Below are 26,505 nucleotides of genomic sequence, written 5' to 3' on the forward strand. Positions count from 1 at the left end.
GAGGTTTCTCTCTTCCTATTATATTTTGGGAATTCCACTATTATTATGTTGCACGTCCACATCCAGATCTCTTATTGTTCGTTATTCCTATTCTGAATAAATGTTGCCTAGTACTAGTACCCCGATCTCAGTCTGTTAATTAATACAATTACATTTGTTGTAACTCTGACTTGACGAAACCATGGTGTGTGTGTGGTTTGAATTCAGCAAGTGATCTCTATGATTCTCCAACTGTTCATTGCTTGTTAGAACACAGAGTAAGACTAGTAGTGTATTTTTATCTATTAATATTATCAGCAAATTGTTCACCGTGTTGTCCATCTTTGCACCAGCATCAACCCAATCATATTCCTTAAAAACATGTGTGATGCAAGAGAAAAACATATTAAATTAGCAATGGACAATTTGCCTTACAATATCTATGCATTTCGCTACATTATACTTTTCATTGTCTTTTTAAATATAATAATACAACGTTTTTGTCATAACGTGTGCAAATATTTATTTTCTACTTTCGACTGACCTAAATATCAAGAAAGAACTATCTTTTTTTAAATAAACAAATGAGAGCGAAAGATGACTGGCGAGTTGCAAACCAGAAAATCAGGTTTGTGTAAGATGCACAGCGATTATGATGTTATGGCTTGAAATGAAGATCGTGATAAGGTTGCACACCAGTTGCCCAACGACAAGGAGAAAAAATCGGCCTTGGACGTAAATGGACCCTTGTGTAAACTTTCATTGTACATGTACAGAGGCAATTTGTGAGGTGGTAGTCTTTATAAGTGGCAAAGCCTAATACTCCAGTGTCTAATCACCGGAAGCACTAACGGTGTTTTAAGATTACTTCCGTACAGAAAATTACATTTTTTCTTGCACTGTTCTTGATAACGTCCAAGCTTTATGTTTAAAAGTATGTTTCTTTTTCTTTATTTCTATCTCGAGCATATCCTTCCCTGCGTTTCTTTATTATGTGGTGGACAAGTATTGCTTGGCAAATTGTCCATGACTATTTTCATTAATTTTCCCCTTGCACACTATGATTTTTATGGAAAAGATTTTTTCGTATGCAGGTGCAGAACTTGTCAACAGATTGTTTGGCGTTTTGAGTCAGCCTTTGAAGCTCTTATTGCGTAAAACAAAAAAAGGATAAACACAGAATTTGGTAAAGAGCTAATAGGAATCCATTCTCTTCCTACTAGTTCATCACATAATTAAGAGCCGCCAGATGGCATTATGCAATTTGCTTGGTAATACTTATGCACCTCACTCTACACCTTGTTTGTTTCCTTTTACTTGCATTCTTTTTACCTTGTGTTATTTTGCTCTTCGATCGGGTCCATTTATCCGGTATCAGCCACAAGGGTATGCCATGGATAATTGACTTCAACCAATTACTGAAACTTCAGTCCAATAACCATGCTTTTTTGTTTGATGCTGATGTTATTGTTTGTAGAAAGTTATCAGACATGTATCACTGAAGTCACGGTGTAAGAGCTAATATCCGTGACAGAAATTAATGTTGCCTTACTACTTAGCACACAGGGAAGATGTACTAAGTAGAAATTCAAACGACAATTCAGCACAGATTAAACAGACAGCGAAAAATCATGCGAAACCAGAGCTGACTCGGTAGCTCAGTTGGTAGAGCAATAGCACGGTAAGCCACAGTGAGTCCTGATCAAGCCTAAATTTTTGGCTGAAACTTCTACATAGAAACTAATATAGCCCAAATTTCATGGAAGATTCTTAAAATATAAGGTCCTTGACAAGTTGAAGTGACCCATATTTCCTCTGCTTGTTACTGAGAAATCTATTTTCTTGCAGATCCACTGAACAAAAACGAACCAGAGGAATGCTGCCACCGCCCACCACACCTCAAGAACCCTTACTGCCTGGAAATCGAAATCCCTCATGACGACTACTTCTATCGGCTGTTCAATGTCCGTTGCCAGGACTTTGTCAGAGGTTTCCCGGCTGTGCGACCAGGCTGCAGACTAGGTGAGTGTTCTCTGCATTTGGTTTCATTGTGCTTTAGCCCCTCTCGATGTTATTATTTCCCTTTTGTTCACTTGATCTAGAAACTGAAAGGAATGTGTATAATGAACGGGTCACGATTATGCAAGTTCGATTCGACTCTCGCCATATTCAGTTGCTTCTACTTTCACTAATTGAAGATTCGTTGGAAAAGTGTTCACCTAAAAATTTTATACAGGGTGGTCCAAAAGTGTGGAGACACCCGAGTACAAGTGAAATGACATTCCGTTCCGCAAAACTAACATTGTACGTTTGTAATAGGGGTGGAGGAAAATGTTATAAGGCTTATAACGATGACGGCCGCCATCTTTAATTCAACTTCAAAATTTTAAATGAGAAGGCTGATATGATATATCAAATCAGGCTAGAATTTCACGAGAAATGCAATGGCGAAGGTTTTTTCCACATATCTTTAACCAGTAAAAAGTTATGAATGAATTATTGTACCAATTTGCTCCTTTTCGAGGTGTCAGAAAAAAAGCATGAAAATGTCTTTAGCGCGTCGGTAACCCATCCGGATCAAAGTGACGTCTAGGGAGAGACGTTCGCATGCCATTGCACACGATTTTAATGGGATACATCCACGAAGAGCTACGCATTACGAATGGTAGTCTCGAACAATTACAATGTGACGTTTGCACTGAATGAAAAGTCCTTCACAGTGACGAGGATAATTTTCATGTTCATATGGAAGTCCATAAATATGTATTTCACACATAATTTCATTTTAGTCACAGTATGTTAATTATTATAAGAGCATTGAAAGAACATGATAATTTCAGACTGAAGCAATGTTTTTTTTAAGGGGCCATCACTGTTATGGGGGGAAATATCCCTCCTTTTCCCTCCCCCTGGAAAGAAATTACCTTGTTTGCCCCTCCCTAGAAAAAAATCCTGCTGACGTCCATGGTTGGAAGTATACCAAATGGCTTAGTTCTGTAGCAAGCAGGTTTATTATTTTTTCAAACTTGTCTACGACTCTTGAAGTAACACCTCAATCAGCAATTGCCCTTTATTATTGATGAAGCTTTTAAAATGCATGCTCTTTTTTCTACATGTAGTTATAGTGAAAAATGATTTATAGAGTAAAACTAGGAAACGATGCATTTTTGGCTAGAAAAATATATTGAGGCATTCTTAAAAGTTGCTGAAGATTCTGCTGAAGTTGTTAGTCAGGTGAAACGTCATTTTTTTAAAGAATAAAATAGGAAAGTTTGTTTTAAACTTCGATAAGCTAATCGAGAATGAAGCTACTAGTAAAGTGGAATTCGAAGCACCGTGCCTCCAACGGGAACCGAACACAGGACCCATTTCTTTTCCCACCTCTGAGCTTCCTTGTTTATTTCAGAATTTTTTTTCTTAAAATAATTCTCCACAATTGAACTCTTGAACTGTGAGCGACCATCAACACAATGTACATTTTGTCAACCTACAGCTTTTACGTCTACCAAGAGGAGTTTACTTCTAAAGTGTGTTTAAATTAGGTTCCTTCCCATTCATTCATTCATTCATGTTGTTTGCATGTTGTTGTTGTTTTTTTTAAGTGTCGCATCAAGCCTGGCTTCTATTGGTATTGTGAAGAGTTAACTATTGGCGTGGATTGTTCGAAATATCTTCCGTAACTCCTGCCGCTGTCGCTTGCAGTTCAATCTGCATTAACCCATTCTTTTCTTTTTTACTTTTGTAATACTAAAATAGTTAATCGCATGCATGAAATGTTCTTCTTCGAGTTTTAGAATAAAAATTATACAAGAAGTTGTGGAGCAAAGAAAACATTTATTACCTTAACTTTATTTCTCTGCATTCTAGGTTCCCGATTGCAATTCAACACGCTAACAGGAGTCTTGGACGGCAACACCATCTATGGAGTGGACGAGAAATTTGCAAGGTAAGCTGCATTCCTATTTGTTTAAAGTGTAGTATCTTTAACATTAGTGCTATTACATATACATTAAGTTATTACAAAGAATGATACTGTTCAGACCGAGGAAATTAAGTCCACAAAACAGTAGTGGTGGCTACGTGTGGAATTTGGAACATGACAAACACGGATGTGAAAATACAACATTAGGGGCATCTGAAGGTAAAGAGTGACAAAAATGCGGAACGAACACTCGGACGGGATGAAGAACTGAAACATTAGTAGATGATGATAACAAAGGTTTGTAAAAGTAAAAAAAAGTAACTGGTTGGGAAAGTTCAGAATAAATAAAAATACAAATTCCATAAGATGCAAGAAAGTGGGGGAACTAGTAAGTGTTATACCAAAGAAACAAAGAATGTAACTTACGCATCAATTCCTTATTTGTTGCACGCACGTCGATTCATAATACATGTATTTGAAATCCAGTTATTAACTGATATAATGATAGAATCTAATGAATAAGACTACATATTAAGTAACATAATCACATCTTTCCTTCAGTGAGTTTCAGTCCCGTGAAATATTCTCACCTTATAATTGTTGAACGTTATAACTTAAGATTGTGAATTAATTTACAAAACTCAGAAATTCTTGTTTAGACCCTATTAGTGTACTGAACCCTCATTTTGAATGTCAATGTTCCTAAGACGTCATGGTGATGTAATTATTGAAAGCGTGTGGATAAAACACAAGCTAATAAAGCTTAGGAGGCTTACAAAGAATTTTCGTTTCGGAGGGAGGCTGGAGTTAATATTACGGAGATGCAATCAAGGAAGCAGGATATGCAATAAGATATTTCATAATTACCATTTCTAACTTTTGTTTTAAAAGTTGTTCAAAGGCAAAAATAATAATCGGGGTTCATTGTAATGTGGATTTCCATTGCCGATTTTTTCCGAGTTACTTACTGCTTTCACTTAAAAACTTTGGTATTCTCAAAATCTTGGGAAGGACTGTAGTCCCATCAGCTCCTCTCTGCGTACGCCAGTGTTTCAGACAAGTGACAAGCTACAATCTTGTTACCTTGAATGATTAATTAATTTGGTTTATTTTACTTCACGTTTCGTGTTTCTGTCACCTTTGGCTAATCGTGAAGATGAGGGTGAGTGATTATATGATGAAATTGGCGAAGGGACTCTCACAAAGAACACCCATGCCCAGGCTGGGATTCGAACCCAGGACCCTTGACGTCGTAGCGAGCCTCTGTGCTAACCACGCCGCCACGGAGGTCGACACTTGTCACTTTGAAACGAACCTACAGAAATAAATAAAACCATTCGTACCGAAATGAGAAGTTTCACAGTCACTTCTTGCCCCCTCGGTCTGGTGGTGAATGCTTTTCTTTTTCAGGCCGAAGGGGCCGTGTCGCGTGTCACTTTGGTATGAAAGCTCTCTTATTGCCTCGTTCTCTGTTTGGTGTCGACAAATCTAGACGAGTCTGGTCCAGAATTGAACAACTTCCTCAGTAGAATGTTTCGAATTTCGAGATGAGCCAAGATGACACTGAAAGTTGTTTTGGTACGGCCCTAAAAATCCATAGTTCATTGCATATGTACGTGTATGTATGTGTATATCACAGTCCCAGGATTATCATACATTCTGGAAATATTTGCGATATCTGCGTCCCGGGCCCATGACTAATGACAAAGAAAGCAATTGTACATTGAAATGACATTATGTAACCAAGGGGACCTGAACTTAAGAATGTAGACTTTGGAAACTTTTTGTGAGAGGGTGCCTGGCTGAATTTCCTGAATATGGCACGCAAGAAAGAAAGGGAAAAAGTTACATGCTTAGCTTATCTCCATAAATACGTAGCGCTTGAATCACGAATGAGAAAGTATGTGCTTCCATACATTTCTTTTTATCATCCAAATTGTTAGGTGACCATTGGGAAACAAGCGATAATGCCATTTAGCATGTCAAGCCATGTCAACTTTACTTTATAGCCCGGAGCAACGCAATTTGTTGGGACCACCCACTTAACATGTCTTACACGCATGCAACACCGTGAATGCTAATTGTTTAGATCACTTCTTTTCCTTACGGCCCGTGACTATCGCCAGAATCAAGAGAACAACAAACATAATTTGAATCTGCGTACACTGCGCGAATGCTGATTTGAGGCTAGATTAATTGTTGACAGCAATCAAAGTCATCCATCGCGATGGAAGCGCCGACCCGTACTTCCGCTGCCACCAGCTTTATTTATTGCATCCCACAACAACTGCGACACCTGTCTGACGGTTCGTTTACTAAACATCAGGTTGGACCTGATGAAAGGTACGTACTCAAAAGTGCATGTAGGCCTTGCTCAAGAAACACTTTTTTATCTGCTAAAGATATGAAGCATTAATTTATCTTTGTTTCAGAATGAAACAGAAAACATAAGGAGCTAAAATGTTACTTATGTCCAGATGGTTAGTCTACGTACATAGACCTGTATGTTCAATCATGACACATTTTCCAAGAATTTAGAAACCCATTTGATAGAAGTGTAAGAAATTGTTTGGCAATGGATGATATTCAGAGATCAACTTCCACTTCCCCCATAATTCATTGCACCATATTTCGCGTAAACAGATCAGATCTTACGTTGAAAACATGCCGGGTAAGCATTGTGGTCTTTGTCGAAGTGATTCAAGGTATGATTATTGTGATCGTGTGTGTACTTTCTATGTTCTTTCGAATCCGTACAGAAACCGTGCAAAGCTTGTAAAGTGTGAAATGCAAATTTTCTCGCTGTAAGAAGGATTCTCATTGACTTTCCTTTACACATGCAAATCTGTTTGTCCCAGTAGCGTACGCAGGATTTCATCAAGGGGGGTGTTATTTCGAAAACTTTCTACAAATTCACATTACCATCGTTTTATTATACTTTAATTAATTAATTAATAATATTTATAATTAATTAATTAGTTTAGTTACTACTAATGCAGCTGCTGTTACTACTTATATCACTACTATTATTAAGTAGTAGAGATCTACATAAATATATTTATGAAAGCAATAGAACAAAATTACATTTTTTTTTGTTTCTATGTTACGAAATAATTGTCTAGTCAACGGTTATTTGTATATAATAGGTGAGACATTTTAAGTGTGAAGAAACTCCATAAAAACTTAACTTAACTTAACTTAACTCTCTAGCCTTCTTAAACCCGAAGGTTCATGGCTGCAGCAACACAGGCCTTCCATCTGTCCCTATCTTGAGCAAGAACTATATACTCTTTTCCATCCCTACCGATTTCCTTTAGGTCCATCTCAACGTTGTCCCTCCTTCTTCGTCTTGGCCTTCCTACAGGTCTCTTACCATCAGGTTTCCCAACAAGAATCCTGTGAACTCCTCTTTCCTCTCCCATTCGTGCCACATGGCCTGCCCACCTAAGTCTTCTTGATTTAATTATTCTAATAATATCTGGACATGAATACAAATTATGTAGTTCTAAATTATGTAACCTTCTCCGCTCACTTGTCTCCTCATCCCTTTTAGGTCCAAATATTTTCCTAAGGATCTTATTTTCAAATACTCTCAATTTATGTTCCTCTTTCAATGTAAGGGACCAAGTTTCACACCCATATAATACTACAGGCAAAATTACTGTTTTGTATATTTTAACTTTTAGTTTCTTAGATATTAAACGAGAAGACAAAAGTTTATGAAGAGAGAAGTAACATGCATTCCTGAATTAAGCCTACTTTTTATTTCCTCTTTAATATAATTTTCATTTGTTAATATTACTCCTAAGTATTTGAATTTGGAAACTGGTTCAAACGAGTTGTTATCAATAATTAGATTTTGATTATTACCTAACACTTGGTTTCGGCCTGTAAGCATATATTTAGTTTTCTCTTTGTTAACTTCCAAACCTATCTCTTTAGCAGTTTTGAAAAATATTTTAGCATTATTCTTAATCGTATTCACATCATCCCCCAGTAAGTCTACATCATCTGCATATGCTAACAACTGAGTCACACCATTTAATTTTAGTCCTTCTTTAGTTTCTTTTACCTTCCTTACAGCATATTCTAAGGCAAAATTAAAGAGCAATGGAGATAATGCATCTCCTTGTTTTAACCCATCATGAATTATAAATTTGTCAGACATATTATTACCCACACGAATTTTACTTTCTGTTTCACTGGTGCATATTTTTATCATACTAACAAGCTTCTTAGGTATTCCAAACTCTACTAATATATTATATAATTTATCTCTTTTGACCGAATCATATGCTTTTTTGAAATCAATGAATAGCTGATGGACATTTTGATTATATTCCCACTTTTTTTCAAGTGTTTGTCTGATGTGAAAAATTTGATCTGTAGTTGATCTGTTACATTTAAATCCACATTGAAGTTTATGAAGAGAGAATCCATAAAAACAAGCAAATATATTAAATTTATTGAAATAATCAAAATATGAAACTCATCCAAGGAGCCGCGGTGGTCTAGTCTGACAACCTCGCGGGAGATCCGGGTTCGATTCCCGGAATTGGTTAGAATTTATCCAGCCTTGTCTCCGCACCCAGCCTCATATCAATAGGTACCTGAGAGCAACCCTGGGGGATAAAGGCTGCCGGAGCATGGTGCTGATCACATCACGTGCAAAATGGCCGAGATCGAGAATGTGTGGGGCCCACCACACCACTACGTGTGCCTTCATGGCACGGTGCTATATGCACGGGGAAATTTACATTTATGGATCTAGCCCAGGATGATGATGAGGCGCGAGAATACATGTTGCTAAATTCCACTGAGTCTATGTTTTCGTTCAAAAGTAATTTTATAGACATTCCAACACATTCATCACTTCTAGGTGATTCACAAAGCACTTCTTCAACAGTATTTAATGATGTGGATGTAGACTCAGCATCACTTGAGAGTTCAGAAGGGGATGTGAAATCAGTACCGGGAAGAAAGTTTTACAATAAGGTCGGCACACTGCGACGAAGCAAGGAATTTTCACAATTCTCGCGAGAGTCACTGCGCGACTTTTTGCAAGAAAATTCCAAATTGAACTTTGCGCCCCCTTACATTGTGTTTGGAATGTTGTGTTTTTATTCATGCTGCATGGGAATAATAATTCAAATTATTATTATTATTATTATTATTATTATTATTATTATTATTATTATTATTACTGTCGCAGATCTTTGACTGTAATAAATTAGCCATTTTTAATTTTTATCTACAGCAATTTCCATAATTTTTCAAAAGTTCAAGGGGGGGTTTAAACCCGGCAACCCCCCCTTGCGTACGCCACTGGTTTGTCCGATTTCTTCCCAGAATACAATACGCGATGACAAGTTGAATATCATTCACTGACTAAGCTATCGTTCCTCCTTGTATACTACAAGTAGTTTCAATCTGCATTAACATCTAAATATCGCAATAACGTAATAAATTTTATTCTCTTTTGCTTTATTTTGTTTCCTCCAAATACGAAAACTAAGACTTACCTGTTTCCAAATCACATTTCGACATATTTGTAAACATATACAGTTCTAATATCAGTAATTACATTTCTACTGCCGTAATATTAATAAGCAATGGTAGGTATATGATTCTTGTCTTATCTGTGGAGAGTAACAAACAACACAGCGATGAGATCAATAAGTTTTGATGACTAAGACATTAGCAATCCGATACCTGAGTTAAGATATACCAGTTACAGCACTATCTAGGTATGGATGGCAGGCATGGCTAATTTGCATCTCTTAGCTGGGATTTTCTAAGCAACTGATGTCTGAGGCATCGAACTGGTCACGAAGAACTGAGAACGTGACCCGCATGCATGCTAGCACACACTCACACCGAATGATCATGTATGGCGAAAACCTTGACGAATTCTCTCGCCTGACTACAAGTCTTCGCCACTTTAAATGACGGTCTGGCACCACTGTGTCTTTCTTTCGTTGATCGTACTTAGTATAGCCATAGAGTAAAGTATACCTTACTCTATGGTATAGCTAGTCCTGAATCGTTCATGCGAACTGTTCAATGCCAATAGATAGATGGCATGGATACTAGATAAATGGACTGCGATGTTTGATTTTTAAATTTCATACATGAACTTGTGTATCCATCATCATCTTTTTCGTTTATTGCTTTAATTTAGTTCAACGTTTAACGCAATATAATAATGAGTTACATTTTTTCTGGAATTATGGCAACTGTCCATACGTTCCAATTAGAAGTTCCTAATGCGGTAGAAGTTCTAGAGTAGCTGAAGCGGTTTCCTGCGAGGTTATGACTTACTATTGGCCGTGAAAGAACAAGCTATTGGATGAGAAAGAACCACGTAATCTGCTTACGCAACTGCAAGTTGCCCATTTCATTGGGCGATGCCGTACACTAGCGGAAAGAGTAAGGCAAGACTTTGCGTTCACTTTTCAACAAAAGACGATCTATCAGTTTCTTCCTTCTGCCGCTCTACTCCTAAACTCGTTCGTACTTTCCCTAACAAGATAGTTGCCTACGCGACGTTAAGTTAAGAAATATAAAGGCGGTAGCTTGCTTCTATGCGGGTACAATAAAGCTTCTCGTACATATTGTAACATAATATGTAATGAATTCTCTCATGATAGGTTACTATTCTTTTACCATGGTGGCAGCGTGCTGTAATATTAGTCTCTCCGTTTCAGGACTCTACGTACAGGCTACGGAGGTCTAATGAGAATGAACCCTGTCTTCTCTGACTACGGTCTCAAGGACTTGCTACCACTGAAATTGGATATCCCAGACGAAGGCTGTACCAGACCCAATAGATCAATGTACTGCTTTGAATCAGGTGAGAGAAGTACTTTTTCTACCACACTCAACTGCCAACACTGAAATAGTATTTTCCCCCTGAGATTTGTGGAAAAAGTTAATGTAATTCGAATGATTAAATTGTAGCGATATTTTATTACTAACATATTGTTCTCTGTGACTTACAGGCCGTAAGTTTCAGCAACTATTATTATTATTATTATTTGAAGTACGGTTACATTTAAGTTTATGGTCTATTTTACACTATATAATTATAAAAATCAGCTTTTTGTTCTACATGAATTAATATATTTAGTATACAGTTATGCAAATTGTACATAATATATATATATATATATATATAATATGAAAATTACAAATGTATGTAATTTTAAAAAACAGAAGAAAGAAAAGTAACTAAAGTTTAAAGAGTTTTTCAAGTAGTATGTAATAATAATATCAATAATAACTATACTACTACTACTACTAATAATAATAATAGTTTCTATGACTTTGCCCCCTTCAGAAAAAATCCTGCGGGTGCCTTTGCTATTTTCTATTTCTTTTTCCTTACATAATGGGTTGCGTCAGCACTGAGGGAATTTGCACCCTTCTTTTAACACTGGATATAAGCCCCCTTAGAAGAAACAGTAATTTAAAAGGCGTGCATTAAAATAGCAAACATTCCTCCTTACGGACAGGAGATTAAATTGATTTACTCCAGATCCATCGCTTCTCGAAAAGTGGGCGTGGTTTGTCCCGATCCATCGCTTCCGAAAATAACGAAATGAACACTCACAGAATGTATCGAATGACTCGGCCTAAGTCTCTACGTCGTTCATAATCACTTACAGCAGCAGCAATTCTTCTATCAAGATCCTTTTTCTTCTGTTTGTCGTTCATGTGTAATTGCAGTGCATCCTTCTCTTAGAACAGTGGCGAGTTCGACAGCATTGGGATGACATTTTGCAAATTTCCGGCCTAATCTACTTAACCTAACCTAACCTATTAAGATTACTTACTTAATTGCTTTCAATGAGAACAGAATCCTACAACTGACGCTTCTGGGGCGATGGATCGGGAACACCTGACCAGGAAAAAACACTTTCGTTGTCAGGAGCGATGGATCGGGACAAACCACGCCCACTTTTCGAGAAGCGATGGATCAGAAAGCGATGGAACGGGAAGACAGCATTAAATTACAGTGAATAACTGAATTCCGTGTAAAACACGTCCAATAACTAAATTCACTAGGTCACTGATATAACATGAGGCTGAAAGTGGAACACAGGACAACACATAACCCCACACAGGATTATAATGGCCGTGGCCCAATCTCGTTACTCTCCAAGAACAGTAGAATTGTTCTAAACTGTTCTACGTAAGACTGATTGATTGATTTGCTTTATTTTACTTCGCTTTTTTTTGCCAGTTTTGGCTAATTTGCAAAAATTGGTGCTGATATGATGAAATTGATGAATGGACACTCACAAACATCCATGCTTGGCCGGGATTCGAACCCGGGACCTCTGGTGTCAGTTCTACGTAAGTGTGTGCACACTAAATTACATACTAATTTATAAAATCTACTAAGTGACTGTAGTCAAATAAAAGTTTGCTTTGAGGGAAGTTGTGTGTGTGTGTGTGTAGCAGTAGCGCCAACTTCAAACAAATTTTGTAATTGAACATAACCGTTATTAAGTTGAAAAGTTGGATGTGAAAATAAATTAGAGTAATTTTCTCTTGTTGTTGTTTTGACAAATTAGTACACAATAGGGAGCATTGTGTAATTACTGTTGGTATAGCGACATAAGAGTGTTTTGGTATGTACTAAAAATATTTTCTTTAAGAAAATACGGCACGAAAGATGGATATGCACAGAAGCAAATAAAAATACATGAAATAGCTAACTTTTTATAAGAAATAAGAACATTTGAGAATACGCCTAACTATAAATAGTGGAGTATATTAAAAGGTATCTCCTTTACAAATCATTGTTGCTCAAAAGTACACACAAATCCAATGGTAAAACAGGGTACGGTGTCTACCAAAATAACAAATGCAAAATTCTTGACTTTTTCTTGGCTTTTTTTTTCTTAACAGGTATTTAATCGCTCCCTACTTCGGTATAGTTGGAAACTAAGAAAATGTATATTTTTATTCAATGAAAAACCCCTACCACAAGGTTGGTTAAGATGAAAACTGAAGCTGTACTTTACAAAGAGATTTAGACTTGCTTTAATTATTAATGCATGTAAAAATTAATGCTTCAGACTTCATCCTGGACGGGGAATGGCCACATTAATATTTTTACAAAACTTCACGCATATAATAATATAATTTTTAAGAAACAAGGCGAAAAAATCTCAGCCACAACTCAATACAATTTTAGATTTCCAAATATTCAATTTTATCAGATCCCATTAGAGGTATATAACATGTAAATTCACTATACTGCAAAAACTTGGAAAAATTCTTGTTCACAAGCATAATTTCTTGACTTTCTTGTCTGGTAGACACCTTGTAAAAGCATTAAGCTTTTTCCATGTTTATGATAGAAAAAAGCTCAAAACGCTGACCATGGCAGTATTTATTGTAAAATAGAGCAACGTTTCCACCCTCTAACAGGGTCTTGTTCTGTAAACTAAACCTAAACTAAAAGACTTTAGTTTTAATCTTTGTCTGAAGAAGAACCTGTTAGAGGGTGGAAACGTTACGTCTAGAGTGCTCTATTTCACAATAAATACTGCCTTGGTCCGCATCTTTAGTGCTATATTAAGTAGAAGTAAATTGTCAATTTATTACAACTGAGTTTTGAATATGTATTATATTTTTTCTTTCGTTGTGAAATTTGCTCCTACGATAAATTCCTTAATTCTTCATTATCTTCTCAAAAGGCGAAGTGAGAGTCAACGAGCAGTTGGTGTTGACATGCATGCACACTCTACTGGCCAGAGAACACAACAGGGTGGCTCATGGCCTCTCGCAGGTCAACCCCCACTGGGACGACGAAACTGTGTATCAGGTAAGTGCCCATAAGGGTAGCTCCCCATTATGCTGCTTTCTCACTTGTGCAACTGTGCAGGTCTACCATGTGTTCAGGACCCCAACTTTTGAAAAACATTGTGTGGGCTCAAATACTTTAGTTATAAGTTCACAAAAAAACTCATAAATACATGTATCATATTAATTCACACCAATAATGCATCCTTATATTTTTCGTTATCTTATTTACTGAATCACGGTGACAAATATAATAATAATAGCAATAATATTTATTGGGTTGGCTCAGGCCCCATATGCCCGTATAAGTTGGCGCCAATGTGTACTTTTGTCACACTTGTTGACATCTAGTTTATTTCCGTAGATATTTTTACCAGAAAATCATTACAAAACGAAGGTAAAACTAACCTTTTTATGTGTACTTTAAATAGATTATCATTATTTTACGCTTTTATTTCTTATCAATAGATGGCGCTATAGGGCAATATTAAGTTTGTCATTAGAATAAGAAAAAGTCTAAAACGTAACCGTAGTAATAGATGCATTTATACATAATTATTGAGCAGTAAGAGATCGGGTTTAAAGTACATCGTTTGTTAAAACTTTCGATGAGAATTAACAATGATAGTCGAGACTCATGTAAATGGGTATTTAAATTATATCATTCTATCAATTGACTAACTAACAATTATGTTTGTGTCCTGATTTGAAACTCCAAAAGACATCCATCCTTTTAAAAGTAAGTTTTGCTCGAAATAAAAAAAAATATACACAGCGAAAGCATTAATACTCCGCATTGTGATGCTGGACGTGAGGTATTGTGTTATGGACTGAAGTTTTAATTTTCTATGTTAACACAAACAGCAGCCTAGATTATAATTTACAAATAGTTCAACCGTGGAAAATATGGATTACAATTTTCAAAACAAAATTTATTTCCATATCAAAGAAGTAAATGCAATTCTTTTGTAAACAAAGGTAATTTCCATTTAAAAAGATCATTGTAGAAATATTCAAAATGAAACCGGCATTTTATTCAGTTGTACTATTAACATATTTACATCGATGTAGTTTCAAGAGTCACACTTCAATTTTCATTACTAGAAATTTGAAGAAGGCAATGTAATTCTCCGAAACATTGCCAATTCTCTTTTCGGCTTGAAAATCGTAATTTGATAAGGTCGTTTTAGCCTTTTGGTTACATAATACATTGCTCAATGACTTCCAGGTAATAGCCAGTCGCTTGAAAGCGAGAAAATGAACTCCAAAACGCACGATGAAGCTACAGAGAAAGTCACGAAACGTCCATTCGTAGCGAACATGGCGAGATTTTCTAATTTGCCCTCTCTTAACCTCCATCTTCGCCACCGTTCGCTAAAAAATAGGAACAAGAGCGTAAAAAAGTCAATCGTAAATTAAAAAATATATATCGGAAACATGGCATTATCTCATCAGGACAAGTGAGGTTTAAAGGTAATATATTGGATGACCAATCGCACTTAATTTCACGGCTGGAGAAATTCTGTAACGTTTGGTGGTTATGGTTGTTTCAGTGTAGCCAGCGCATGTCACGATTTCACTCTCAAACGCCTTGTTTTTCTTGCGTATATTTCAGGAGGCGAGACGTATCGTAATTGCACAGATCCAGCACATCACCTACAACGAGTTCCTGCCCATTATCCTTGGCAAAGAGGTTATGGAGAAGTTTGGACTCATCCTGCAGAAAGAGGTCAGCATCTTCCTTACAACTACGTACTATTCTTTCATGCAAAGTTGCGGTTCCTACCGAAAGTGAAACTCCATTAAGCACGATCATAATTTTATGAAACCCTTACAAAAATCACAAAAAATCACGTGGTGCTTATTTCAATGAGGTATAGGAATATCCAGAACGGCTAAATAGTGAAGATATTGAGTAGCGCATTCGGACCCAGTATGCATATTTAAGATCTAACACAGCCAAACTTTCTAAATTCCCTTGACTCAGTAGATGTTGCAGAGTGATATTTTAAATTAATGCCGTCATTCCATTTGCTGTTTACTTATTGTAGTATTACTATCGGATGAAAATCTGTGATAATCACTTGCCTTAATTGTTTTCTTATAATTATCCGATCACTACAGAACAATTAATCGTGATTTGAACCTGTTAAAAGCACACAAAATCTCTTTTCCACATTAATATAACGACAAAACCAAAGCAAATGTGGACGACGACTTGCCATGTATCACTTTTTCTCCGTCGTGACGTCATGCGTAAACGGACGAAAAAATGACCAACTGCGCATTTGAAGTGAGCACCTTTGTTACTGTGAGATGTTTCATGGAGAATAGACACTCCAAAAATCTATCCCTTTGGGACTATGTAAAGAACATTGAATCAAGAATTCAGGGATATAAAGTTGTCAAAACCAGTCAGCCATGATTCATAATATAAATTAATATTTTTCTTTGAACCATATCAAGTAGCGTCAAAATAGACACGTGTGATTAACCTTTCCTAAAGCCTGTTATTGTCGCAGTTACATTACATTTCTACTTGGATATAGTAACTATATATACCGATTGATTTAAAGCCATCTTGAATATCAGTATCATGTAACTATAATCATTCTTTTATTTCATCGGACTGCCATCTGTTGGAGAGTTCGAACGAGAGACCTTCAAACGGCCTAAAGCTTCGAATATTCCAAGAATATTCCATAAGCATGCTAAATTCCAATTATTTTTCAGGGATATTGGGACGGACATGATCCCACAGTCAACCCAAACGTCATAGACGCTTTTGCAGCAGCAGCCTTCAGGTTTGGCCACTCTCTACTTCCAACTTCCGTCGAGAGATGGAGCAAAGCGCATAAATTTATTGGTAAGTCAAAAGATTGATATTACTCTTGAACGAAACATTATTCTTTGGTCAGATATATTTGTTTAATTACTGTACTACTGACAAGAAAGAGATCCAAACCTTGAAGGATGGTTGAAAGGATAGAGAAAGTTCCTGCAAGTAATAGGTAATAGAAAATGCTTCTAGTATTATCACACATGAACATCTAATATGTGTGCTCTGAACTATCTCGTGTTCTTTTACCTTGTTAAAATCTCACATGTACACGAAATCTCAGAAAATCAATGTTTCCAACTCAACATCCCTCATACAGCCTGCATAAAGTAAACGTCGCGGAACAGTGGTGCCGACTTCATTGGACTTAACAGGGGGCAAGATTGATTCATTAATTTTATTTACTTCGCTTTTATGACGCTTTTGAATAATTGCAAAGATGAGGCTGAGTGATGATATGATAAAATTAATAAAGAGATTATTTTGTAATGTTAAACCTGCGTTATACTGTGTCACTACATGATTACTTTTGCATTCGCACTAATTCTTCATTTCTTTCCAGTGTGTGCGCGGAGAGGGGGTTAACACCGTTACGCATATACGTATATATCACTGGCGTACTCAGAGGGTAGGCTGATGGGGCTACAGCCCCCTCTGAAATGTTGAGAAAAATCGACATTTTTAAACACAAACAGCGAAGAACTCTGGAAAAGACAGAATGATAAAAACTACTCCCCTTAAAATGACCACCAGTTGCCATTTTTGAGAGTGGAAATTTCCAAAAATACAAAATATATTATTGTGTATGCCGATCCCTGGAAAGTAACTGTGTACATCCACATTTACTATTTCAGGGGGGAAAATGCTTAAGCTAGTGATATATACATATACCGAACGATTTGGAGATGAATGTTTCTGACCAGTAGCGGCAACTGGGTGCCAAACCTGGGGGGCAAGGGCAGTTTACTTCTCTTGATAGACTCAAAAGTAGCAGAAAGTTCGGGTGTGAAACTGCCCTACCTCGCAGCCACTGTTTCTGATGTGTATTTCCGTATCTCTATCCATTGAAACCATTTAACTGAGAGTGAATATTGAGGGGGTAAAAAGGTACTCTGCCCCTTACCCCAAGTTGATCCCTGCACAGTGAGATACAGTAAAACCTCGTTAACCCGGACTAATGGGGGATACGTTGACCGTTTTAACGAAAGTTCGGATTAACTGAAATAACCTAAAAGAACATTAAAAAGTGTATTAAAACTCAGTTTATAGCAACAAAACACGTTTATTATGGTGTATTTAAAGGGCATAGGCCTAAATACACTATACAGTACAAAGTTGTTTTTTTTTTGTTTTTTTTTGCCTGCCCGGATTAAACGAAGTCCGGATTAACACTGACACTGTTTACTCGGACGTTAATTGGGAGCAAGCTAAACGCCTTCAGCGAATCCAGAACGCTTGTGTCCGCTTCGTTTTCGACATAAAATATTCCGAACATTTGACACCGTATTATGCGAAGGTCGAGTGGCTGAAATTAAGTGATAAACGGATTTACCACAACCTTGTCCTACTGTACAAAGCCCTAGAAATAAAAGATCCAAAATACCTTTCCGGGCGGTTTCAATATCTTTCGGACTTCCACTCCCGCAACACCAGATCACATGAAAAATCTCTGTTATCCATCCCTATCCACAGATCTAACTTCTACGCCAATTCGTTTACCGTTACCTCTGCAGGACACTGGAACAGACTGCCCCCCGAAATCCAAGCCTCCTCCTCAGTTGTAACATTCAAAAGACAATTAAAATTATACATGCTAAACAATTGGACCTAGGTTAAATTCCCAGAAAGAAATACGTTATACATTTAGCCCACGAAATATGCTTTCTATGTAGGTACTTGTGTGTGAATGTGTGTGTGTGTGTGTGTGTGTGTGTGTGTGTGGGTGTGTGTGTGTGTGTGCATGTAGAAACTGTATTGCTTTTATTTTTAATTTCTTCTAAACTACATTTTTTCATTGTGTTAGTAAAAATAATGAGCAATGTACGTAATTAATGGTTAATCCAGGGCTTGACTGCTCGGATTCAAACTGTATTGCTTTCATTTTTATTTTATTTTTCATTTTACTTTCATTACTTTATTTTTCTTTTATTATTTTATTTTTCATTTATCTTTTTATTTTTTTAATTGTATACAATTTACTGCAAAAAATGATCCCTGTAATTAATGGTTAAGTGGAAGAGAAGGCATTAATACACTTCGCCATGTAAACAAAGTCGTAAATAAATAAATAAGTCGTAAATAAACAAGGTTTTGCTGTATTCTGAAACGTTGTGTTCTTATGTATATTTACCACTGTTTTAGTGAAAAATATGTACAAAGAATGTGCACAATTAAGAATTGTTGTTTCTTTCAGCTTCCCGTCGTCTGTCGGATCTCATCAGGCAGCCGTATGACCTTTACAGGGCCGGCGTTTTGGACGAGTACTTCATGGGTCTCATGAACCAAGTCGCACAAGCCATGGACGACTCCGTTACACAGGAGGTATGTGATTGTGCTTAGCTTTAACTACAGCGCCTTGAATACGCACTGTTCTGGGCGCTCTGGCGGGTTGCACTCGAATATGATACCGCTAGAGGCGCTGGTGTCGGCCCCGCTACGTGGTACGGTATTCGTCTGCTTACTCGTATAATGGAAGTAAATGGAGTTTTCGCTGCAACGTCTGATTCTTTTACATGAAGCATTTATATGAATGTGATAAATGCTATGATATTTGCTACAGTGGTCGTGAAGATATTAACGAACATTCTAGACATTCGACCACTTCCTGTTATATTGACTTTCATTAATATTACGGGGAAAATATACGCGTGGAATGCTCTTGGTAACTAAATTTTTGTGTAAGAATTAGGTTCATTATCATTATTATCATCATCATTATATATTTTTTATATTTAATGTCTCTTTTCTTCCACTTGAAACTAATCGCGGTGATGATGATAACTGATGATTGCATGAAACGAGAAGGAAAAACCCACAAAACTCGCTTAGTGCCATTGACATGAGTGTAAGGAAACTTTCAGACCAACGCGACAAGCGACACGGGATGTTCACGCTGATGTGATTAGTGACACAGACACTTCCAGAATGTAAGATAGCATTAATTGGGCATGAGGGTCCAAACAGCAAACTCTTCAGCAAGCGACACGTTCAGCACATGTTCATATGTCGTATTCGCGTGCTACTCGTTACTTCGATCGGAATTCTGCATAAAGGAAAGTTTCTCAGACCGAAGCGACGCGCTACAGGGGAAGTTCCCAACGAAGTGACAAGCGACATGGCGCCTTCAGTCTATTAGGAAGCGTTTGTTGCTAATGGACATTTCCACTTTGACATGAAAAACGTTTTAAATCCATTCATTTTACAGATAATGACACAAACACGAGATGTGCAAAATATCTCGGCGATATTTGTTTCGGTTCTCGAGAAACACGCCTTCAAACACCGCTGAAATTCACCTACTACGTCACGGATTTGAAAACGTCCTCTCCACAGACAGGAGGTCCTCTGACGTCATCACTTAGAAATGCGTGCAGGCGGGGCTTCTGCTCGTCCCGTCAACTTAGCATGAGCCACGGAAACGACAGCAAATTCACTTGTTACTGTGTAAAACAAGTATCTTACAACTCCAGTGCAAAAATCTGTGCTCCATTTCTTGGAGATGAATTATGCCCTAGCAGTATAGTAGTATTTACTATAATTCAGCCACTCGGGAGAGGGTTTTCCCATTAGGGTGACAAAGCAAACCTTGTAACAGTCAATGGCTGAACACGTGAACAGCCTTCTTCATTGCGAATACATAGGTTAGTACTGACTGGCAAGAACTTAATGTTATAGGAATGCCTTTTCTGGAATTACAATTATTTTCGTCATAATATTTTCTTCACAAATTTTAAGATAATACTTTTAGAACACACTGGTTTACATGCCAATTTCTGCAATATAAGAGGTGATACGGTATAAATAGGTACGGCGAGTTTTTAAATTTCCTGCAGTAAATGATAGTTTTCTTCAGTTAATATATATATTGCAAATTTTTGTATGTAGTCGCTTTTCCGTTCACTTTGTTTAACCGCAACGATGAGAACGCATGGTTAATTTATTATGTATCATCTCTAACATCACATTTCTTCCCACTTTTGGCTAATCGCTACAATGAAGATGAATAACTACAAGCAGTATTCGAAGTCGGGGTGCAGGAGTACACACCCCCCACACAGACACACTACCACCAACTGTACAATCTAAGTATCACCCAACCTGCCATGATAAGAGACGAACTTTTTCTTCTGTCCCATCTCATTTCGAAAACATTCACTTGTCCCATCTCCTTTTATGAGACGAGACGGAACATGCCTCGTCTCGTGAGCAACACTAATATTAACAATAGAAGCATCCCCCTAGCTGTCCCCAAAGTATCGAGCAAACATCTTCCCATGTAACAATTTCCATGAATTTTGTGTATAATAATTACAACGCCAGTTCATTCCTGGTAATTCTGAATCTACAGTTTGGTTTGCATATATAAGCAGGATAATATTCAGTTTTCGAGGGCTGTACCGTCGAAACGAGGAGTCAAAAAAAACAATAATAATAATAATAAAAAAAAATATTGAGAAAGGTTTTTTTTTGTATTTATAACGATAAGCCTTTGCATTCATTGTTAATTCTATAATTTTCGAGACTTGAGACGAGAACGAGAATTGCCCTCTCAAACCGAGACGGATGTTTATAAATTGAGACGAGACTGTCAATGAGAAATTTACAAATAAACACGAGACAGACATTTACAACTCTCAACGAGAACGAGACCAAGGCTGCCATGTCTCGTCTCGATAGGATCCTTAGTGGTGAAGTTGTGAACCAACCAATTAATGCGTTCGGGGTAACGAGATGAGGCGGCTTTTTTCGCAGTACAAAATTCAAAATAATTATATCGTGCCATTTCAGTATGGGATATTGTTATGGGCGTAATATAGTTCACGTGTGTGTGTGTGTGGGGGGGGGGATGGATCAACTTTTGGTATGATTGGGGTTGCTTTATTTCGTAAGTGAAAATCCAGGACACTGCTGGCCGGAAGCTTGTTGGGAGAGCAGGGGGGAGGGATGCTGGACCCGACAAAGTTGTGTATATGTAGTCACACTACTTATTAGTATTGATACTTTTCTGTTCATCTTGTGTCACTACGTTTTTAAGAACCAAATTTCTTTAATATGATTCGAGGGGGGGGGGGAATAACTGATTTGACAGTCTCAATGTAGTTTCTTATCGCAGAAATTCCGAAACTATCAGGAAATTGCAGATATTGGTCTGCAGTCCCATCTGGTGTGTGGAATTACGAAATTTCCTTCCCATCCGTATCCCATCCTATACGTCTCTAATTTAAGAGAATGAAATAAGTCCGAAGGAATTTTTTATGAACAAGCGGATAGAACAAGGAAACTGGTAATTTTAGTGAACCAAAAAAAGAGGGGGTTGGACCCGTTGAATCCCCCTTAAATACGCCCATGGTTATACACATTATTTCCTTGTAATAATTATACATAAACTAAGTATAGATATGTACTGTGCAACTAATGTAATCTTCTCAGTGTATTTTCTCTTATCTGCACAAAAATATTTGATCATAATTTGCGCAACAGAAATGGAACACAAACTGAAATTGCTTTATGGAAACGAAAGTTAAATAGGCTTTATAAATAAAGTGAAGAATGTGAAAATTCTTATTTTGCACTACATAGGTTACGGTAAATATCGATAAATATAAGTTTAAAAAATATTTTTGAGTTTCTGGTCAGCAACCAATTTTATAAGGAATATTTTTTGCATGGCCTGAGAACACACACGCAGCTGAACCTTTTCATTTATCTTGCCCGTGAGCAGCACGGATATTTCATAGAAGAATGATCATTACAAAGCATAGCTTTCCTTTCTCATATCGCTCCTTCTTCCATTATTTAAATCGGTACAGATTTGTAAAACTGCTGCACGTGTTCGCTCACCGTGGGCTACCCATCCGGAACTGGACGCTCGAAGCAGACGACAAACGAGCTCTCCCTAAGGAGTGACGTAGTAACATGGCGGCGGAGTGTTTTCAGCGCAACGCTAGCCTCGCAACTTTTGAAGTCTCGTTTCTACCTTAAACTGGACGCAGAGAAACGCGAGAACTTGCAGGGGTCATTTTTCCAAGGTGTAGTTTTTAAAATTGTTGTATAAAAAATTGAGTGGAAATGTCCATTGTGCGAACAACAGATCTAGGCGACACGATAAGCCGCACGTGTCGCTTTGTCGCTTGCGTGTCGCTCAAATATAACCGTTTCCATCAATTCCTTTACCACCTTTGAAGACAAACAAATCTACACAATATATTCCAAAAACTAACTAAACCGTATTACTTTCATAAGAAAATTAGTTGCGATACTGATCGCACTGTCATCTATGTTGTCATCCGTCTCGGGAACCACTTTCTTGGGTCGTTTTCCACACTACGTATTAGAGGCGCTGTAGTTTTAGTATTGATGATAATTTTCAGGCGGGGCAGAAAAATCTTTACAGTGTGGCCAGGCATAAATGAAGAGGCTCAACAGTGTTTCATGTCCGTCGTTCCTCCCTAAGATCCGCATTAGACGAAAGCATTTTCCTTAGAATTTTTCTTAACTTTTACGCCATGATCAAAATGGTCCCGTGTAAAGTGAAAAATCTTATGGCATTTCAGATGCCATACCATTTCATTGCCATCCTATTTTCGTAGCATAACCAATGAGAAGCAACCTCTAGGTCACTAGTGTAGTTGTAATGGCGGCCGCGTGAGATGTAAACAATGTATCACTTCACATTTTTAAAAGCCGATAACTATTCAACGGAGAGGAATAACGCAGCATATAAAATGTTATTAGGTACAAAACAATGGCGCTGCTTAAATAAACACTTTACAACGTTTACTGTACACGTATAGAAGAATATTTTAGTTGTTTCAATTGTAAACACCGTGCACACAGCATATATAGTGCAACCCGACGTGACTTTAATGCTGTATATGTTATACATTGTAATCGCAAGAGCTAGCCGAAAAGTACTATCAGCTATATGATTTTTGGAAGCATTTATGCTAGGAAAAATGTTAAAGCAAATGCTTTCGTCTAAAGCTGACTTTACCTTGTTCTATTACCAATGTTCGCTCTCTTGTTACTATCTCTTGCAATGTCTCTCTCTCTCTCTCTCTCTCTCTCTCTCTCTCTCCCCATATATTTATCTTTCTTCCACGCCGACCTCCTTGGCAGAGTGGTTATCACAGCGCGCTACGACGTCAAGGGTCCCGGGTTCAAATCCCGGCCTGTGCAAGGGTGTTCATTGTGACTGTCCCTTCATTCATTTCATCAGATCACTCATCCCCATCTTCGCGATTAGCCAAAAGAGGCAGAAAAGCGAAGTAAAATAAACCTAATCAATCAAGTTTCCCGTCTGACCATAGACGTAACGTTGAAAATAGCGGACCATCTCCTACAGTGTTACAACACAATAGATAAAGTACTAAGTACGATTCTGACTCATGTTGCAATTTCCCTAATGTACAGGGTGTAAAACAAGTCCGTAACATGGCTGGCGTGAGGGAAGCAAACGCACTGCGAACAGCTTCTTGAAGTTCCCCAGTTGTCTGATAACGATTATGGGCGACTCTCTGTTTGATGTGTCCCCATAGCGCATTATCACAAGATGTCAGATTTGGACTTTGGGGTAGCCATTTTGGAGGTGCCGGGAAATTTGGCGATCCTCGTCCAATCCATTTGTCTCTGAACACATCATTGAGGTATTCTCTTAAAATGGCCACCTGAAATCCAGATCTGACATCTTATGTTACGGAGGATTTCACATCGCACCTGGAGGCGAATAATACTGTGCCATGAAAATGGCGGTGTGCACACAGATCCTCTGGAGTAAATAGTGGTTATTGGTCTGATTTAATGGTATACCATCCTCTCATCATACGCATGCTGTTAAAATAACATTTTGCAGGTTTGTCTACAATTCAAAGGGTGGGTAATGGGACTTTTGGTACACCCTGTAGATGGCAACACTGTCGAGTCGTTCACGAGGACTTGCATACAAACTGGAAATGGGACCTTCCATTTTATGAACAGGCCCGTAGCCAGAATTTTATTTCGGGAGGGGCTCATCCTTTATCAGCAACCGCTATCTAAAGGCGAAAAAGTCAGGGGTATAAGCCATGAAAATGAATTTCTCAGTATATTACAACTTATTACAAAAGTTTATTAATAATGTTTTGGAAGTACAATTAACTACCAAACGGAACATTTGTAGGATTTCGTGGGTGGGCTTCAGCCACCCTGGCTCCGTGCCTGTCTATGTATTACCAGAACTCTACCTACCACCCTACCACCACTGTCCAGACGATACAACGTCCGACTGTCATGAGGGAGATTCGGGTTCGATTTACGGAAGGAGCAGTTGTGAGCAGTTGAGGAAATTCCCCTCTACATAAGTCACTCTCCAACAGCTACTAACCAATGTTTACCTGGGGATAAAGGCGCCAGAGCCTGAATATAGCTCTTTTAACCAAGGAACAACTTTATGGAATCATAGTGTTTGGACATTTGTAGCATCGATAACATTCCCAAAGCCAGCCGGCTCGACCTCGCCACCAAAGTTCTCGGGTTCCAGTCCAGCCCAGGGCACGAAGTGATCCTTTATTAATTTCATCTACTCGTTCAGATCGTCGCGATTAGCCAAAAGTATAGACAGCGAATTTGTAATGCCTTATTCACATATCCCAGAACAAACCAATCTATTCAAATCATTCTTTCAGGTGACGAACCACTTATTCAAGAAGCCTGGAGCGAGATTTGGTCTCGATCTGGCGTCCTTCAATATGCAAAGAGGAAGGGAGTTTGGTTTACCAGGATACATGGAATTCAGGTTAGTGTCTAGGTACCATGTTGCAAACCTATAATACAAGCTGAATACATATTAATAGATACAGTTAAACTAACTAGAACGATGAAACTGTATGAAAAGAGGGGGAGTACGAAACGTTACTTAATTTCTTATCCAAGAAAACGACATTGAATTTTTCTTTTTTTCCAGGAAATTCTGTGGTCTTCCACCTGCGGACGGATGGCAGGAGCTTTTTGGTTCAATGACCAATGAGACAATTAAAAGATACTCTTCAATATACCAGTAAGTTATTTTCACTGTGCTGCAAATATAGGCTAGTTTATTGCTAGATACCATTTTTTTATTGATATACCTTGAATGCTGAAGGGCAATTTATCTCCATGCATTTCATGTATTGGTAAGAACGTGATTCGTCGGAAAAAGTCACGTTTTACAGTCGATGCAGTCATGGACACTTCTCAACGAGATCCTAGTTGTCGCAACCCACAAGGGTCCGTGAGCAGAAACACACAATAAAGATGGCGAAGGTTATCACGTGGACAAATTGTCCGTTACCATGTTCATCCCAACATCGTTTGATATTGCTTCACTGGTGCATTTATTTCCATTTCCGAAGCCCGCGTTTCATACTTGCAAGTGTAAATGAAGTTGTGATTACAAAAAACGTGATTAATTTCGGTAAGATCTCATCAACAAGTTACAATTGTACTCAACCTGTGTGGATTTCAACTTTAGTTTATAGAACGCTGTAATTTGGCATCTGCCTGTTGTGTTCTTAGTAAATAAATTAATAAAAATAATGATCGAACACGGTGGTGGATAATTTGCTTATTAAAGCATGCGCATGTTTGCACTTTATATCCTGGAGGAAGAAGCCCAATTATCATAATACATAGAAGTTCTAAAAAGTTTTTAGAAAAGCCCACTAGATGGCAACACTTGTTGCTTCATGAATATTATATATTTTGGCAATGTTCT

At 37.7% G+C, this 26,505-nt stretch overlaps 1 protein-coding gene across 3 annotated transcripts in view; it reads left to right on the plus strand.

The window, feature by feature from the left end:
• cysu (peroxidase homolog) overlaps positions 1–26,505 on the plus strand; it is a 187,692-nt gene that overhangs the window by 131,097 nt on the left and 30,090 nt on the right. For all 3 annotated transcript variants that reach the window (XM_083115657.1, XM_083115658.1, XM_083115659.1), the window contains exons 7-15: positions 1,828–2,001; positions 3,847–3,925; positions 10,609–10,754; positions 13,612–13,739; positions 15,333–15,446; positions 16,451–16,583; positions 18,970–19,097; positions 25,439–25,548; positions 25,717–25,809. In XM_083115657.1, the coding sequence (XP_082971783.1) occupies positions 1,828–2,001; positions 3,847–3,925; positions 10,609–10,754; positions 13,612–13,739; positions 15,333–15,446; positions 16,451–16,583; positions 18,970–19,097; positions 25,439–25,548; positions 25,717–25,809 (1,105 nt within the window). The remainder of the gene's footprint in view (positions 1–1,827; positions 2,002–3,846; positions 3,926–10,608; positions 10,755–13,611; positions 13,740–15,332; positions 15,447–16,450; positions 16,584–18,969; positions 19,098–25,438; positions 25,549–25,716; positions 25,810–26,505) is intronic.

The sequence above is a fragment of the Lepisma saccharinum genome, chromosome 30 (assembly GCF_977018435.1).
Source record: "Lepisma saccharinum chromosome 30, izLepSacc3.1, whole genome shotgun sequence".
In the NCBI taxonomy this organism is placed as follows: Eukaryota; Metazoa; Arthropoda; class Insecta; order Zygentoma; family Lepismatidae; genus Lepisma; species Lepisma saccharinum.